The sequence below is a fragment of the Xyrauchen texanus genome, chromosome 9, assembly GCF_025860055.1.
Source record: "Xyrauchen texanus isolate HMW12.3.18 chromosome 9, RBS_HiC_50CHRs, whole genome shotgun sequence".
Classification (NCBI taxonomy): Eukaryota; Metazoa; Chordata; class Actinopteri; order Cypriniformes; family Catostomidae; genus Xyrauchen; species Xyrauchen texanus.
Genome location: NC_068284.1, coordinates 49,573,864 through 49,592,178, shown reverse-complemented (window position 1 = coordinate 49,592,178; position 18,315 = coordinate 49,573,864). Strand labels below are relative to the sequence as shown.

General features: G+C 46.8%; 1 protein-coding gene across 1 annotated transcript in view; it reads left to right on the top strand.

Annotated features, from left to right (window-relative positions):
* LOC127648664 (endonuclease domain-containing 1 protein-like) overlaps window positions 1–17,220 on the top strand; it is a 20,896-nt gene extending 3,676 nt beyond the window's left edge. The window contains exon 2 of the mRNA XM_052133377.1: window positions 15,911–17,220. Within this exon, the coding sequence (XP_051989337.1) occupies window positions 15,911–16,474 (564 nt within the window). The 3' untranslated portion in view covers window positions 16,475–17,220. The remainder of the gene's footprint in view (window positions 1–15,910) is intronic.
* The last annotated feature ends 1,095 nt before the right edge of the window (window positions 17,221–18,315 follow it).

Genomic DNA, 18,315 nt, shown 5'->3' with positions numbered 1-18,315 from the left:
AGAATCTTTTGGCATGCCTTATCCACCCCTGGCAGTGTTCAGCTGTGATGTCTTGGCATGCAGCATCCATTGCATCCAGGAGGGACATTTGGTCATGTGGACGATGGTCAAAAACCTTCCATCTCCAGGCTGAGAAAAACTCCTCAATGGGGTTGAGGAAAGGGGAGTAAGGGGCAAGGAAATGGGACATCATCCTTGGATGGGCGTCAAACCAGGCTGTGACTGCACGGGAATGGTGGAATGCCACATTGTCCCATATGATCACATATATTGGCAAGTGGTCTCCCACCTGTCCCCTTTCTACCTCTGGCACCAGTCTTTCGTGCAGGTCTTCTAAAAACAGGAGAAGGCGGTCTGTGTTGTAGGGGCCAATCTCACATTTATGCAGGAGTGCACCGTTGTTGGAGATTGCAGGCACATGGTAATGTTGGCTCCTCTCTGGCCCGGCACGGTAACTGTGGCCCTTTTGCCAATTATGTTTCTCCCACGGCGACGCCTTTTTGCTAAGTTGAAGCCAGCCTCATCAACATAAATAATTTCATGTGGGACTTGATTGGCCTCCAACTCCATGACTCTCTGAAAGTAATTAGACACAGTGTATTTAAATGCTTTGCTGTATATCTACTGTATGTCCTAATGTACTCCAGGTTTATAGAGTAGTTTACTGCAAAACACACTGTGTATAGTACAGTAATGACTGTATTGCATAACCTTACCTGGACGTATTGGTGACTGAGTTCTTTGATGCGCTCACTGTTCCTTTCAAAAGGAACTTTGTATAGTTGTTTCATTCGAACTCTGTGTTTAGCTAGAGTCCGAGAAATGGATGTTATGCTGATTTCTGCAATGTTCCCAAAGACAAGGTTGTCCTCTACAACTCTGGACTGAATGTCCTTCAGTTCTCTTACGAGAGGTTCTCTCGTATTGCGTAAGCTAGCTTACGCTACGGGAAAGATTCATCTTTTCTGAGATATTGAAGCCAAAAAATTATCCTTAATTTTTGTATCCATTGTCAACGCAGTGCGGCAGCTGCAGACCTTGAGCGGGCTAGCTAGCGAGCTCATAGGTTGCTCTGCGGCAACTGCTGCAGCCTATAGACGAGCTTGGGCGAACTCGCATCCAATGCGAGGCGTCCGCGCGCTCACTGCATCAAAGCCCGCCAAAATGGGCGTGACTTGAGTGCATAAAAGTGTAGTTCGTAGGCTGGAACCCTGATTTTCATCTCTTCAGCGAAGCTCTTCGCATCGCTGACCTGGAAGCCGCGTCACCGTTCGAGGGGCATCAAGCAAGCGTGGACAGCGCTAGAAGAAGCCGGCCGTCTCAGCCACCTTCAGCCATCCTGCGAGCTACGCCATCCGACGACGTATCCTTTTATTCAGCAAGCTAGTTCTCACGAACTATTCACAAAAAAGTACGAGCGTCTTTTTCAAGATGCCTCGCTCCACTTACGCCTCATGTCGCGCCCTTCTCAGCACAGGAGACCGCCACATCATCTGCGCTCTCTGCCTGGGACTGGGGCATGCAGAGCTTGCCCTCACTGAGGGCGGATGCGATTTCTGTGAGGAGCTACCGATGTTGACCCTGCGGGCTCGACTCGAAGCGCTCAAAGCAGAAACCGCCGCGCCGCCTTACCTTCAGCTGCGCAGGAATAAGCGCCGCTCACAGAGGCTGCCGGAAACTGTGGTTGAAGCGACTGCCTCGCCGGAGCCTCTCCTTCGAGCATCGCTTTCACCCTCCCCGCCCCCCCGGGACGCGCAGTTGCCGGCGAGCGGCCGCACTGCTGCCATCTCGGATGATGAGGCGGAGGATACGGGCCGCTGTTCCATCATGGCTTCGGACAGCGAGGAGTGGTCAGGCTCCCAAGCCTCCTCCTTGGCCCAGGAATCCAGCAGGACCCGCGCCGGAGTCGAAGGGGAGTTAACACGCCTCCTCACACAGGCCGTCGACCGCCTCGGGCTCGAGTGGTCACCGCCCCCTGAGCAGGCACCCAACAGACTCGACGGCTGCTTTCTTCAAAGCCATCGCCGCTCTACACCAGCGCCCGCGCCGCTCCCTTCCTGCCAGAATTACACACGGAGCTTTCAAAGTCGTGGAACGCTCCTTTTCAGCCAGGTCCCGTTCCCACGTCTCCACCTCTCTGCGTCGGGTGGACGGCGCCACTGAGAGAGGCTACTCCTCCATCCCCCCGGTCGAGGACTCGGTAGCAGCACACCTTTGTCCGCCCTCCGCGAGATGGCATTCCAAGCCTGTGCTCCCGTCTAAGGCCTGCAGAGCGACTTCTGCCTATGTTGGCCACGCCTATTCCGCCGCCGGCCAAGCCGCATCTGCTCTGCACTCAATGACCGTTTTACAGATCTTACAAGCAGACCTTCTTCGGGAGTGGGATGAGAAAGGCAGGCACCCAGAAGCTGTTACTGATCTACGAAGCGCGACAGACCTCGCCCTTCGCGCTACCAAAGCTGCAGCCCAAGCTCTAGGGAAGTGCATGGCCTCGCTGACTGTGACCGAGAGACACTTGTGGCTAACACTAGCGGACATGGGAGAAGCAGAGCGCTCCACGTTCTTCAACGCACCGCTCTCTCTCCGACCGGTCTCTTCGGCTCCGCGGTGAGTGGCATTGTTGACCGCTTCTCAGAAGTCCAGAAAGCCACCCACGCCATGAACCTCTTCCTGCCGCATCGCGCTAGCTCCTCTGCAGGCCGCTCACGTGATCAGCCTCCTGCACGAGCCTCTTCACAGCGCCCAGTTCAACAAACTCAGACTTCTCAGCGTCGACAGGGCGGCCGCCCTCGATCGCGCTCAGACAGCCGCCACAGACCGCCGCCCCCCCGCGGGCCTCGATCTAAGGTAACGCTGAAACCCGAGCAGCCGAAGTCTTCCTAACTGTGTTGAACAAACGACGGCTCAGTCCCGCCGCGGCCGGACCACCGTCAACGCTTCGCCCCCTGTTAGTCCCCTTCTCTCAGGCTACTGCAGTGGTGAATTTAGCAGCCAACAAGCTGGTGACACTGCCCGCTTGCCTGCACTCAAACGCCGTTTTCACGGCAGCCCAAATAAATCTTGTAAAGAGCAAACATGTCTTATGTGTAGAAAATGTGCCCACAACCCAGTGTTCACCCCTACACACAAGCATAACACATCCCGTGCCCCTATCAGAGCACGCGCACATAAAGCGGTTACGAACCGCTCGAGCGCTAGAGTCAATAAATGTGCCCACGAATACGTGCGCGCGCCCATTCTCTGCCCGCTCTGTCACACGACCAGCCCTATGTGTAGAAAATGTGCCCACAATCCAGTGTTCACCTCTACACACAAGCACTGCACGTCTCGTGTCCCCACCAGAGCACGCTCACATAAAGCGGTTACGAACCACTCGAGCGCTAGAGTCAATAAATGCGCCCACGAATACGTGCGCGCGCCCATTCTCTGCCCGCTCTGTTACACGGCCAGCAAACATTCCTCTGTGTGTAAGTCCCGTGCCCATGACTATGCTTGCGCATCACGTAACAGATGTGACTCTTTCCCCATTCATTCCAATCGGGAAGTCACTCACAGAACAGCCTGTTCATGCTGTCTGCGAGCAATCATGCATAAACACACTAAACGCGCTCACACATTTTGTTCAGCGCTCTGTGTGCGGCAATCAGAGCGAATTGGCCATTCACCCTCTAGCGTTACGCTTCAAAGCGTGGGAAGCTATTCCAGGGATATCCAAGTGGGTGTTAAGCACAATACAACAGGGCTATTTGCCACAGTTCGATCGCCGCCCTCCTTGCTTCAGACCGCGGCTCGAAACCACTGTGAACACGGAAGCAGCGTGCATGCTTCGTTCAGAAATAGCAAGCCTTCTGTGCAAAAGGGCCATAGAGAAAGTGCCACCCTCTCTGAGCGAGTCGGGGCTTTACAGCCGTTATTTTCTTGTTCCCAAGAAAGACGGCGGCCTCAGACCCATATTAGATCTCAGGGTTTTGAACAAGGTGCTTGCAAAAAGACCGTTCAAAATGCTTACAATCAGGAAACTCCTCGCGCATGTGCGCCAGGGGGACTGGTTTATTTCTCTCGATCAGAAAGATGCATACTTTCAGATTTAGATAAATCCCCGTCACAGGCCATTCTTGAGATTCGCCTTCGACGGCCAGGTTTATCAATACACTGTCCTTCCGTTTGGCCTGTCCTTAGCACCCCGTACTTTCACGAAGTGCATGGATGCGGCGCTCGCACCCCTGCGGAGACAGGGTTTGCGAATTTTGAACTATTTGGACGACTGGCTGATTATGGCACAGTCACATATGGAGCTTCTGTCTCACAGAGCAGTTCTCCTCAGCCATCTGAACAGTTTGGGTCTTGCATTCAATTGGACCAAGAGCTCACTACAGCCCAGTCAGACAATTTCCTTCCTTGGAATAGAACTAGACTCCGTGGCAATGACGGCTCGCTTATCTACACGGCGCGCGCGACTAGCCGCATCTTTTCAGATGAACAGCCTCACGCCTCTGAAGAAATTCCAGAGAGTGCTAGGTTACATGGCCTCAGCCGCAGCAGTACTTCAGCTGGGTTTACTGCACATGCGCCCGCTTCAGCATTGGCTAAACACCCGCGCATCTCGCCGGGCTTGGGCCACAGGCCGCCAGCCCATCAAGGTGACTCAGACCTGTATTTCAGCTCTGCAGCCCTGGACAGTGGCTGAATGGTATCAGCGGGGAGTGACAATGGGAGCTGTATCTCGCCGAAAAGTCATCTCGACAGACGCGTCCAACACGGGTTGGGGCGCGGTCTGCGAGGGCTGTCCGGTTTTCGGCCTATGGTCAGTTCAGGAAAAGCTCCTTCACATAAATTGTCTGGAAATGATAGCGGTCGAGTACGCGCTCGTGCGCTTTCTCCCGGTCAGTCAGGGTCACCACGTCCAGGGTCACCACCAACAGATCTGTGGTATCCTACCTAAACCGTCAGGGCGGTGTCAGATCCAGGAACCTATTCCATCTGACGAAACGCATACTGAGTTGGTCCCAGTGCCACCTGCGCTCGCTGAGGGCGACGCACGTGCCAGGCCACCTGAACGACGGCCCGGACAGACTGTCCAGAGACAATATTCCCCCAGGGGAATGGTCCCTGCATGCTCAAACAGTCCAGACGTTATGGCACCTATTCGGCAGAGCAGAGATAGACCTCTTTGCGTCCAAAGAGAACTCTCACTGCCCAATATTTTTCTCGAAAAGCGAGGACGCGCTGGCCCAGGACTGGCCCAGACGCCCGCTTTTTACGCCTTCCCTCCCGTCTCGCTATTGCCACAGGTAATGCAGAGGATCAGGGAAATGCGTCACTCGGTGCTCCTCATAGCCCCGCGTTGGGAGAATCAGACATGGTTCCTGGAGCTTACGGAGCTGTCACTGACAGCGCCGTGGCCCATCCCAGTGAGAGCAGATCTCCTCTCTCAAGCTCGCGGCACAATCTGGCATCCCCACCCAGAGCGCTGGGCGCTGCATGCGTGGGTGATCAACGACTACCCGTCGCTTTGCCAGAAGGAGTAATAAACACCATCATACACGCTAGAGCCCCTTCCATGAGAAGACTCTATGCGTCAAAATGGTCTGTGTTCTCAAAATGGTGCACCGACAGAGACCTGGACCCGCGGACATGTGGGGTGTCGTCGCTGCTCGTATTTCTACAAGAGCTGCTGGATAAGGGCAGATCCCCATCCATGCTCAAAGTGTATGTGGTGGCCGTTGCGGCGTTCGCTGAACCCCTACACGGCCAGTCATGGGGTAAAAACGAGCTGGTCATCTGCTTCCTCAGGGAGCTAGAAGGATGAACCCCCGCGCCCCCCCATCGGTTCCTATCTGGGATCTTTCTATAGTTCTCGAAACTATGAAAGCCCCCCTTTCGAACCACTTCAATCCATGGATTTGAAATACCTTTCACTCAAAACCGTTTTTCTGACTGCCCTGTCATCAGTCAAACGTGTGGGAGACCTTCACACGCTGTCAGTCAGTGCTGCGTGTCTTGAGTTTGGACCAAGTGACTCCAAGGTCATTTTAAAGCCTAGACACGGCTATGTTCCCAAGGTGATCGGTACTCCTTTCAGAGCACAGGTCATTTCCCTATCGGTGCTGCCAGCACCCGATAGCGAACGCGAGGCCAATCTCCTTTGCCCGGTCAGAGCACTGAGATTGTATAGTGCGCACTCCGCCGCTTTCAGACGCTCTGAGCAGCTTTTCGTTTCGTTCGGAGGAGGCACCAAAGGTCTCGCCGCCTCGAAACAGACACTATCTAGATGGATAGTGGACGCTATTGCTGCTGCATACGCGTCAAAAGACCTGCCATGCCCGTTGGGCATTAGGGCTCACTCCACTAGAGGCATGGCATCCTCGTGGGCATGGTCCAGCGGGATTTCCATTCACGACATATGTGTGGCAGCGGGATGGACTTCCCCCTCCACCTTTGTCAGATTTTACAATATGGAAGTGCCCGCTCTGCAGGCAAAACTACTAGCGGTTTAATACGCTACAGCTCCCCTGGTGAGCTGCACTGATGGGACACATTCCACACAAGACCGGCACCGCCGCTCTGTCGTTCCCTTCCCACTGTGTGCTTATGTATTACACAATCAATGACCCGCATTCTTGCCGGCCAAATATTATTTCCCCACTCATAAGGGCTACCCCGGGTCCCCCTTAATTCCCTGGGGCTCATACAGTGGATGCTTGGCGCGCACGGCATTGACAATGGGTTCCCGTAGCGTAAGCTAGCTTACGCAATACGAGAGAACCTCTCGTAAGAGAATGTATCGGTTACCTAACGTAACCTCTTTTCTCTCTAGATGAGGGAACGAGTATTGCATAGCCGGCCGTGCTCGCACCACGAGCGACTTTTCGCTTCAGTCAATGAAAAACAGGTTTCCAGTCTACGAACTACGCTTTTATGCACTCAAGTCACGCCCATTTTGGCGGGCTTTGATGCAGTGAGCGCGCGGACGCCTCGCATTGGATGCGAGTTCGCCCAAGCTCGTCTATAGGCTGCAGCAGTTGCCGCAGAGCAACCTATGAGCTCGCTAGCTAGCCTGCTCAAGGTCTGCAGCTGCCGCACTGCGTTGACAATGGATACAAAAATTAAGGATAATTTTTTGGCTTCAATATTTCAGAAAAGATGAATCTTTCCCGTAGCGTAAGCTAGCTTACGCAATACTCGTTCCCTCATCTAGAGAGAACCGAGGTTACGTTAGGTAACCGATACGTTTTATTTCATTGTCAGCAATCACCATGTTGACAATAGCAAGTTCCTGTTCTTCATTCAGGAGCTTTCCTCTGCCCCCTGTGGGAGGTAGACGTTGAATCCTTAGAGGGACAAAATACAGTTACATTTTAGAGACCAGAGGCATACAGTCACTCTAATAAATGGTAAAATTATTTACACTTTGCTGTAGGAGAAGCAATATCCTACCTGTTGGTTTCTCTGAAAATACGGAGAATGGATGCCACTGTGTCTCGGCTGAGATTTGGCTGTACTCGTTCACCAGCTACTCTGTATGATAGCCCGTGGTTTATGACATGGTCAATGATAGTAGCTCTTATTTGATCAGTTACCCTAGCTCTGGTCCTTCTTTGAGCGCCACTACGCATTCTAACTCCTCTACCTTGCCCCACTCCTCTCCCTTGCCCTTGCCCTTGCCCCACTCCTCTCCCTTGTCCTTGCCCTTGCCCCACTCCTCTCCCTCTACCTTGCCCCACTCCTCTCCCTTGCCCCACTCCTCTCCCTTGCCCTTGCCCCACTCCTCTCCCTTGTCCTTGCCCTTGCCCCACTCCTCTCCCTTGTCCTGGTACTCGTCTTCTTCTCCCTCGTGCAGGCATTTATTTTTTTCTTTCTTTCTTTCTTTCTTTTTTTGTGTTGCTCTATATTGTTCCTTTTCCACACAAGATCAGCCCAAAGAGTCCTCTTTTAAAACATACGATCATGTGATTGAAAGAACCTCAACACCTGAGTGTGCTTCCTAGATGGGAATCAGCTGTGATTTATATATTTGCATAACTTCAATAAGCTGTTTCTCATTAGCAATGGAATAAGATACAGGGAATATATTTGTGTTTCAATTCACAATATGAACAGCTGTTCACTTTGACTTTAGCCTACATAAGTTATGTTTAGAACATGATGTTATCTGTTCTGACATACAGTGTGAAAGCATTTGTAAATTTGACTGTAAAATTACATTGTTTTGGTCTTGGTTGAGCTTGTGTGTAAAAGAAGTTGAAGCATTTTAAATTTGTGTTAATTGTATGCATTTTGTGTTAAAGCAACAAGAAATGTGTTAATAGTATAGCTTACACAGACGGATGTAGTGCTAACTGTGTTAAGAGTTTTGGAAAATTGTTAAAAGTATTGAAAAATCTGTCATAGCAATCGTAAAAACTGTAATACTACAGTGTAGTAAACCAAGAGAGAAATCCTTAGCGTCAGTACAAAAACTACCCTAGTCTTATAGCATTAATGATGGGGTTAATGTGCAGTGAGCAGCAGCATCCATTTTATATATTGATATATATATCAAACAAAACACAATCAGAATATAAACGAAAATAATGCAACAATAATAATTCCAAAACACAATACCACTGAAAGCAAACATAAATTGAAATCTCTTTCAGTGAATACTCTGTAAGTGAAAACACTATGAAAACAAAACCCAGCGAAAACAGCGTACACAATTAACATCAGCTCAGCAATAAAGTTAAATACCAACATATACCCCTGAAGCCTTCAGACGCTGTGCCTATACAAATATCAATGCAAAATAAAGAACTACATAGCTGTCTTTCATTGCACGTCTTTAAAGTCTTTATTAACCAAATACATTTATAGTATTTGAAGCCTCTCAATCATTCTGTGCATGACTGCATTACCATTATAAAAGACTACAATTAAAACACAAACAACCCGCTACACTTCTGTATCAAAACCGAATCAAACCGTACTTAAACTGCTTTACAATAATGTACCAAAGTATGAAACGATATTTACCTTGGACAAACACAACAGGGACATGGAATCAATATGTCACCCAGCCTTGCCCTACAAATTACCAACATAAAACACAACAAAGTGTGCTTTGGATTAAAGTATCTACCAAATGATTAAATGTAAATGTGTAAAGCGGACCAAGGAAGGGACGGAAACAGACGTCAGCTTAAGGGGTAAGCTTTATTTTTCAGCTTAATTAATTTAATTTTCTTCACACACACACGTATTCTCTGCCGTGTTGTCAGCCTCTCGATGCTCTGTGGCTGCTGGCTTTTATCCGCTCTCCTCACGCTACTGCAATTAGAGACAGGTGTTAGACATAATTTAGCTCAGGTGTGAGCGCCCTTACCGCTTTTCTCTCGGACTCAGGTCGGGCGTCATCCGGCTTGCCTACCACTCCCCCATTTCTGGAGAGGAAGTCAGCGGCAGCCATCTGCCCCCGGTCTGTGGACCACCTTGAACTTAAAGGCTGGAGGGCCAGATACCAACGGGTGATCCGGGCGTTAGTATCTTTCATGCGGTGGAGCCACTGCAGTGGGGCATGATCCGAGCAGAGGGTGAAGGCCCGCCCCAGCAGGTAGTATCGGAGGGTGAGGACCGCCCACTTGATGGCCAGACACTCCTTCTCTACGGTGCTGTACCTAGTAATGTACAGCACCGGGCGCTCCTCTCCCTCCACCACCTGCGAGAGTACGGCCCCAGCCCTCTGTCTGAAGCCTCCGTCTGCAATACAAAAGGGAGACAGAAGTCAGGTGCATGCAAAAGTGGCCCCCCACAAAGTGCAGCTTTAATCTGTTTAAACGCCTGTTGGCACTGCTCTGACCATTGGACCGGATCTGGAGCCCCCTTTTTAGTGAGGTCAGTCAGCGGGCTGGTGATATCCGAATAGTTGGGCACAAATATTCTGTAATAGCCAGCCAGCCCCAGGAACTGCCTCACCCCCTTTTTGGTCTTGGGTCTAGGGCAAGTCGCAATCGCCGCGGTCTTGTCAATTTGGGGACGCACCTGGCCATGACCCAAGTGGAACCCCAGATACCGTACCTCCACACGGCCAACCGCGCACTTTTTCGGGTTTGCCGTGAGCCGTCTCAGGACGGCCCTCAGATGTTGCATGTGCCGCTGCCAATCATTACTATAAATAATGATGTCGTCTAGATAGGCAGCGGCGTAAGCAGTATGCGGTCTGAGGATCCTATCCATGAGACGCTGAAACGTGGCCGGTGCCCGAACAAACCGAAAGGAAGCGCCACGAATTGGTGTAATCCGAACGGCGTGGTGAAGGCCGCTTTTTCACGGAATATTGGTGTCAAGGGGATCTGCCAATAACCCTTTGTTAGATCCAAAGTCGAGTAAAATCGAGCCGCACTCTAACCGATCGAAGCAGTTCATCAACACGGGCATTGGGTACGCGCCAAATTTAGACACCGCGTTGAATTTTCTATAATCCACACAGAATCGTACAGACCCGTCGCTCTTGGGAACAAGGACTGACCGGGCTGGACCAATCGCTGTGGGATTCTTCTATTACTCCCATCTCAAGCATCGGCCCAATTCTTCTCTAACTACTTTCTTTTTATGTTCGGGCAAGCTGATAGGGGTGGCAACGTACCACCACACCCGCTCGGTCTCGATATGGTGATGTATGATGTTTGTGCGGCCCGGTAGAGGAGAAAACACGTCCAAGAACTCCTCTTGTAATTCGGAAACCTCTGCGAAGTTGGCGTGGTGAGAGGTGGTCTCCACAAGGAACCGGGATGTTGAGATTGCGGGCTTTGTTTACCTCCGGTCCGAGTTCCGCCCTCTCCGAACTACCGTTGCTAACGCCACAGAGGCCGCCTCTTCTCTCCACAATTTCAGGAGGTTGAGGTGATATATTTGCCACGCCCCTCTATCGGTACGCTTAACCTCATAATCGAGATCCCCTACTCGTCGTGTGACCTCAAAAGGTCCTTGCCACTTGGCGAGTAATTTAGAGCTCGATGTTGGGAGTAATACAAGCACTTTATCTCCCGGTGCAAATTCCCGTAGCTGAGCACCCCTGTCATACAGCCGCATTGGCGCTCTTGAGCCTGGAGCAAATTCTCCTGTGTTAATTTCCCCAGTGTGTGGAGTTTTGCTCTAAGATCAAGAACGTTTTCCGCCGGGAAAACCATTTCCCGGCGGCTTCGTGGAATCAACAACTTCCTCCTTTGTTTGAGCGTCCTGCGTCACTCTGTACAACCGATCTTTAATAAGCGAAAAATATGGGTATGCAATGGCAATGCCCGGCCGGAGCTGTTGACCATCAATTACTTTCACTTGGTCAAGAGCATGTTTAAGGGTTTTGTCCCGCGACTGCTCTAGAGGGAAGTCCCCCTCAGGGAATTCCCTGAGAGGAGGGGCGGCCACCTCGCCCCTTCCCTCGTCATTCCAAGCAGCCGAGGACGGCCCCAGCTCCGCCTCCCCTGCCAAAGCATCGTACACCGCACACCTCTTTATGCAGGACCCATCCGCACAAATACCCTCTAAAATATCTTTGAAATTCGGCCAATCAGTACCCAAGATTAGTGGATGGGTGAGGCGGGAACTAACCGCTGCCTCCACACTATGGTTTTTCCCCCTGAATTTACTTGTGAACATCCCCATGCACACACCTCACCCTCACCAGTTTAGCTAAACCCAAAGCCCCGGGTTGAACCAAGCTTTGGTGGATGGTGGTCTGGTTACAGCCTGTATCCAACAATGCTTGGTATGTACCCCCTTGGATCCTTACCGGAATACGGTACGCTCCAGCCCGATCGGGGGCAGCCTGCGGGAAGTCGGAGACCCGCACCACCATCCCTATTTCCATCAGCGGACACTGATCCCGGAAGTGGTCCGGGTCTCCGCACCTCCAGCAGACCGGCCCAGGCGCCACGGCCGCACCCGTGCTGGCGGGCGCCCCCACCTGAGGAGGAGAGCGGCTGAAGGACGGGGAAGGGGTAGGCGGTTTCTCCCACGGCTGGGAAGTTGGTCTCACAAATCCTCCATCCCTGCGGGGGGCAGGCACGGACCCTGGGTGTCCGGGGTCGCGGCTGGGGCCGACGCAGTCTCCTGGCTGAGGAGGCTCCGGATAGCGAGTCGGTCCTCTGCCTGAGCCCGCATGATCTCGAAGAAAGGTCGATCTTGATCCTGCCGAAGCTCAAGCAGGGATTGTTGGTGGCCTTGATGGAGAGTAGCGAGGGACTGGAGGACTTCCGCCAGCTGGTAGGACTCTATGGGGCGACTCTGTTCCATAACTTGGAACACAAAAAAAAAGTGTTCCTTCAATTCCCGGGTTTCGGCACCAGTGTAAAGCGGACCAAGGAAGGGACGGAAACAGACGTCAGCTTAAGGGGTAAGCTTTATTTTTCAGCTTAATTAATTTAATTTTCTTCACACACACACTTATTCTCTGCCGTGTTGTCAGCCTCTCGATGCTCTGTGGCTGCTGGCTTTTATCCGCTCTCCTCACGCTACTGCAATTAGAGACAGGTGTTAGACATAATTTAGCTCAGGTGTGAGCACCCTTACCGCTTTTCTCCCGGACGGGTGCTTGACCACGCCCGCTGCCACAAAATGTAAATCCACAAGTGTTTGGTTAATGGCCACCAAGCTCCGCTAAGCTTACGTCACCACATACTGATCATTATGTTTTTCTTCCTCCCTAGTTTATTTATTTTCCATACTCGTTGTTATAAGCACAACCCTTTGCCTTTTGTACCCCCTTTTTATGATTTATTCTTAAATGTTTCTGATATCTAACACATTTCCCTGTATATCTAGCCACGTCTCTACCTTTTCTACTTTTATTCCCTATACCCTAACCCTAACCCTAAACTCATCCCCTACCTCTAAACCCACTTCCCTATTTCTAGCACATTCAACCATCAGATGTTTCTCTACTTCCTTAACCCCACACTGATACAGAACTCATTCTCATCCGTTCCAATTCTATATAAGACTGCGTCCTAAACTGCACTCTCACTGGACTTTCTGTTGCTGACGGCACGCTGCTCGAGTGTTTGCTTGTAGCCTGCTTAGCATTGCTTATTCTTATTCTCAATCGTTCATTGTTATATTCATTGTTCATCGTTTTGTCCTTTGTCATTTTACCGCGTTTCATCTGCGTGTATTTTACCTGTTGCTGCTGGCGCCTAGCTAGAGTCTGTGTTTGTAGCCTGCTAGTTTTTTAGCATCGCATATCCGTTTTCAGCCTTTAATCCTTAACATCTACCATTTATAAGCGTGCGTCAGGTTTTCCCTCTAATTATTCTCTTATCGTTAGGGTTAGGTTAGGAAATAAAAATACTAGCACTATTTTCTCTTCTATTCTCCTTTGCTAATATCAATTAGAAAACAATCACTCATTAGCATTCACACTTTCCTGCTATACTAGAACTTATTGAAATATCAATACTGATGTACATATTTCTGATTAATATTATTTAAATGTATTACTATAATATTTTTGTTCTTTAGATATTTCATGTTTATTTCTTTATTCTATATAACTGCTATTGGATAATGTGTTTTGGTTATTCTGCGCATGTTCATGAAGGGCAGCCGGTGTAAGTGCTGAAGAGACAAAGTGTGGAATAATACAAGCTTTTGATCGTAATCCTCAACTAAGTAAAGTAAAAAGTTGTCAAAGTAAGTCGATGAATAAGTGAATACTGTAAAGATGGAAGAAATGTGAATCTGTTAAGTAATAAACAAGGATAAAGATTTCATGGATTCCAGATTGCGAGTGCTTAATCAAGATGGAAAGAATTAAGGATATGAGTCAAAACCTGGAATAACTAGAATCACATGGCATTACACTGCATATATTCCATACATCCTTTTTGACTCCCCATAATTAAGGATCACTCAATTGCTAAAATCAATACATACTTCTGTAACCCTTCCATCCCTTTTACCACTGCCCCACAACTCATGTCCATTAAATCTTCACTAACAAAATCATCAAATTGTGATTTCACCATCAGTGTTTTTACGAGAATTATATTATTCACTACCCTCATTTTCTCATTATATACTACAATATCTACTATAATAGCTTCCATTTTTCCATTGTGTACCCCCTGTACATACTTTATAACTTCCTCCCCTATTTCCTTCTTCCCTGTCCTTCTTCCCTGTCCTTCCTGATATCCACATACAGTGGATATCAAAAGTCTACACACCCTTTCATCATTTCTAGTGTTTGTTGATGAATGAAAACTCCAATAATTCCTCTTCATCCTCACAATAACATGAAGATCTTAATATTGTTTTCACCAACTGGTGTCCTTCTGCTCCAATCCTGAAACTGGTGCGCTTTCCCCCTACTGCCATGATCCTCGCCGTTCCCACAATCCTCTCCCTCCTCCTATGTCAAAAACGTTGCATATAGTTGGACAAAACGGTTCAATTATATAACGCACCCAAACTGCCTATTAAACAATTATAACTAAAATACAGAAATGAAAATAGGTCAGCTAATGTGTTTAAAGACAGCATTCCCTGAGTCCTACATTCATCAATGTAAAAGCACCTGTCTGAAGAGCGAGAGGGACGTGCCATTTTAACTAGGACATGTCAAGTGTCCACACTGTAAAAAAAGCATCCTATAAAAAAACAGTAAAGTACTGGCAGCTGTGGTTGCCAGCATTATACTGTAAAAATACGATTTGTTACCGTTCTTGAAATTAACAACAAGATCCTGTTTTTGACAGCTACAATATACATCTGCAATTTAGATGCATATTGCTGTTAAATTACTTACTGTCTACTGTTGTTGAAATTAACAGCTATGTTCCCAGCATGCACTGCGGCATGAAGAATTTACTTAGATTTTTTACTATTTGCTGGTTAATTTTTGGTGTTGTTTTTGTTCCAGTCTAAGATACTTGTATTTTAATGTTCAGCTTTTACTTTTTTATGTAAAAGTTTGTTTGTTTGTCACCATTGTTGCATTTTGTATGCTGAGAGTTGATATCTGTGTGTGTATTGTTAACAACTTCTGTTATTCTGTAACTTCATCAAAAACATCAAACACACATTTTGTTGATATCATTTTGCTGAAATATCCTTTACTGTTTTTGCTTTAATGTGTAATGCATCACTATTGACACGTTTAATGCCGTTTAAGAAGTAGGATCAGATTTTCAGTCTGACCTTAAGTTTTGTCTTCCGGCTATCACAGAGCATCAATTCGTGTTTTACTTAAACACAAATGGACTGGCCGGAAGATCATAATATAATAATAAAGAAGGTCTGAGGTGCTCAAGAAAACATTAATCACCATAATGGTGACTTTAAAAAAAACACAACTATTGATAACATAACAACAACACTAATTAAACTCAGACTGAATAAAAACTTTTGTACATGTTTTTTTGTTTGTTTTATTTTTGTAGCCCCAATGCATTTCCAAAGCATACATACTTATTCAAGCGCAAAGGCTTATGGGTATGTCACATTATAACCCATAATGCAGTGCTATGCTGTTCTTTTACTGTGTGCAGGTTGTTGTTGTTTTTGTTTTTATCATATAAAATACACTTTTCAATCCTGACAAAACTGTATATTTAATATGTACATTGCTTCAAAGGTTGATTGTTTTTATTTAACTTCTCATTAGACAGACAAGTGAAGGCTGATGTGATAAAGGACAGAGGAGTTGGTCAGAAGCATCATGAGATATATATTTATATATTTTTTTCAAAATGTCACTATAGCTTTCACCAAGATGATATCCCGATTTTAAATGTTCATTTCCCCCTAATGCCTTGCATAGAACAGCTATTTGCTATAGTGTCCATATCTTTTACAATTGATTGCAGAACATTGTTTGTTTTGTTTGTCTGTTTTGTGTTTCCTACATCAATGAATAACTGAAAACATTTTTTTACAGCTTGACGACATCAACGGCAGTCCTGAAATGACCACTGAAAGCAATGTCAAAAACTTGGGTCAGAAACAAGCAATCAATGATGATTATGATAAAACTGGATATGACAAGGGTCACCTGTACCCCGTGTCTCAGGCAGACGATCAGTGCACAGCGTTTGCCACCTTCACCCTGACCAACGCAGCTCCACAGCACCTGCGCTTCAACAGGGGTGTGTGGAATCAAATGGAGAGAGCTGTTCTTAATTACATGAATACAAACTGCCAACTGAATAATAATATTGCATACATCGTGACAGGAACAGTACCGAGCAATCCAAGCAAACTAATGAACAATAGAGTGAACATACCAAAGTACTTCTGGAATGCCTTTTGCTGCTTTGACAAAAATTGTAAAAAGTGGGTGTCAAAGGCTCATAAAGGTCCGAACGACGACACCGGAACACTCCTGGAACTGAGTCTGAATAATCTGGAAGCAGGACTGTCCCAAGATTATGGTCAGGCATTCTCTGTATTCGGAGGACAATGCCAAACTGATATTAACAAACCTATCTATCATAAACCCTGAATTCACATTAAAGAAACCAAATAAATCTCCTTCAATATGAAAGCAATGTTCTTTGAAGAGAGTTATTAGAGGCTTTTATTGTCATTGTTTGCTAATTACAAAATTACAAACTCATTTCCTGTTCCTGTTCTTGACTATATTTTGTTGTGTGGTGTGTGTGTGGTGGTGGTGGGGGGGGGTATGAGCCGTATTCATAAAACATTTATATGATGTTAAACTTATCACCAGTTATTAAAACAGGAGAAACAAACTCCTGATATTTACTAAATCTAATTAAAATCATCAAATAGTTGGAAATCATTAAATCTTTAATTATCAACCTGAAAATATCTGTGTGATACTTTTCAAATACTTTGTGTGTTTTAAATTTAGGCCATCACCCATATGGAAGAAACACAGATGTCCAATATATCATTTGCATATATATATCATTACCATCCTGACTGTAACGCTTTCTGAACATGGGACATCCGAGTGTCTGTGCCCATCTTTTCCCTGACAGACTTAGAAAAGGAACTAAAGATGTTATTTGGTTTATTGTGTTAAATGTCCACTGCTCTCCAAGATATCTACACATGTAAAAGTCACAACAGTACTCACACCTTACATAAGCATGTGTAGCAACAAATGGGAACGGGGAACACACACATCCTTTTTAAGCACCCTTTATTCAATGTCTCCTGTTAATGAAAACTGTGACATTCCTAAGCTTTATTCCTCGACTATTAAAAATGAACCTGCATTGACTCAGTTGTTGTGTGTATTTGTGCCTGAAGCATCAATGATTTTTATAATTGTGGTTGTTTAAACACATTAATCGAATGAATAAAGTTATTAGCAAAAGTTTACTCACACCAATGAATAGGACACTGCAACACTTTGGGGTTAGTACACCTCTGGAGAACAATCTAGAACACAAGTGAACCAAACTAAACCCAAACCACAAAAACACAGCAGGACTAATTCATATATTTCATTGTAACAGTTTTCCTCTTAATGTGCTGACTTTGAATAGTCCAGACCCTACACAACTCATTGTTCAAGGGCGTAGGTTTGGTTTGAACATTGGTGGGCACCACTGATCTATATATAACTGGATTGTTGATGTCACAACAGTGAAGCTACTGCGCCGCCATCTTTGTATTCCCTAACATTCTGTATTCCTATGGATCTCAATGGAAATCGTCTGTTTTGGTGAGTAATTTTTATCTATCCAGTCACATTAAAAACATTTTTTAAGTCTGCATACACTGCATCACATGGATATTGTAAGTTTGCAGTTTGGATTTCAATAAACATCCCACTGAATGTTAGATAAAACTGGAATTGGTTTGCAACAGGAGGAAAAGCTGTATGAGACATTGTCAGCCTGGCTTCACTGAAGAGCTGTTTTTTTTTTTATGATTTATTTATACATTTTAAGATACATTACAGACACAACAAACAAACACGCAAAAAAAAAAAAACACTGCGATAAGCAACAATGAACAAACACAAAAGTTAAGAAAAAAAAATACAAAATAATAAATACAAATATATATGCAAATATAAAAAATAAAATAATAATAATAATAAATAAAATACAATAGTACAATATATTGACCAAGCAATATAGGACTAGTATGTGCATATAGGCCGGCGGCTGAGGGGAACTGGGGGTGGGGGGACGGGACAAATCAAACACAAAGAGCAGGGTCAAGTTGGAGAGTTTGGACATGTGCAAGAAGGGGCTGCCAGAGCTTGACAAAAATGGTGCTAGGTCGGCGAAGAGTGTATCTAATTTTCTCTAATTTCATAAAATAGAGAACATCTCTCACCCAGCGGGTGTGAGATGGGGGGTG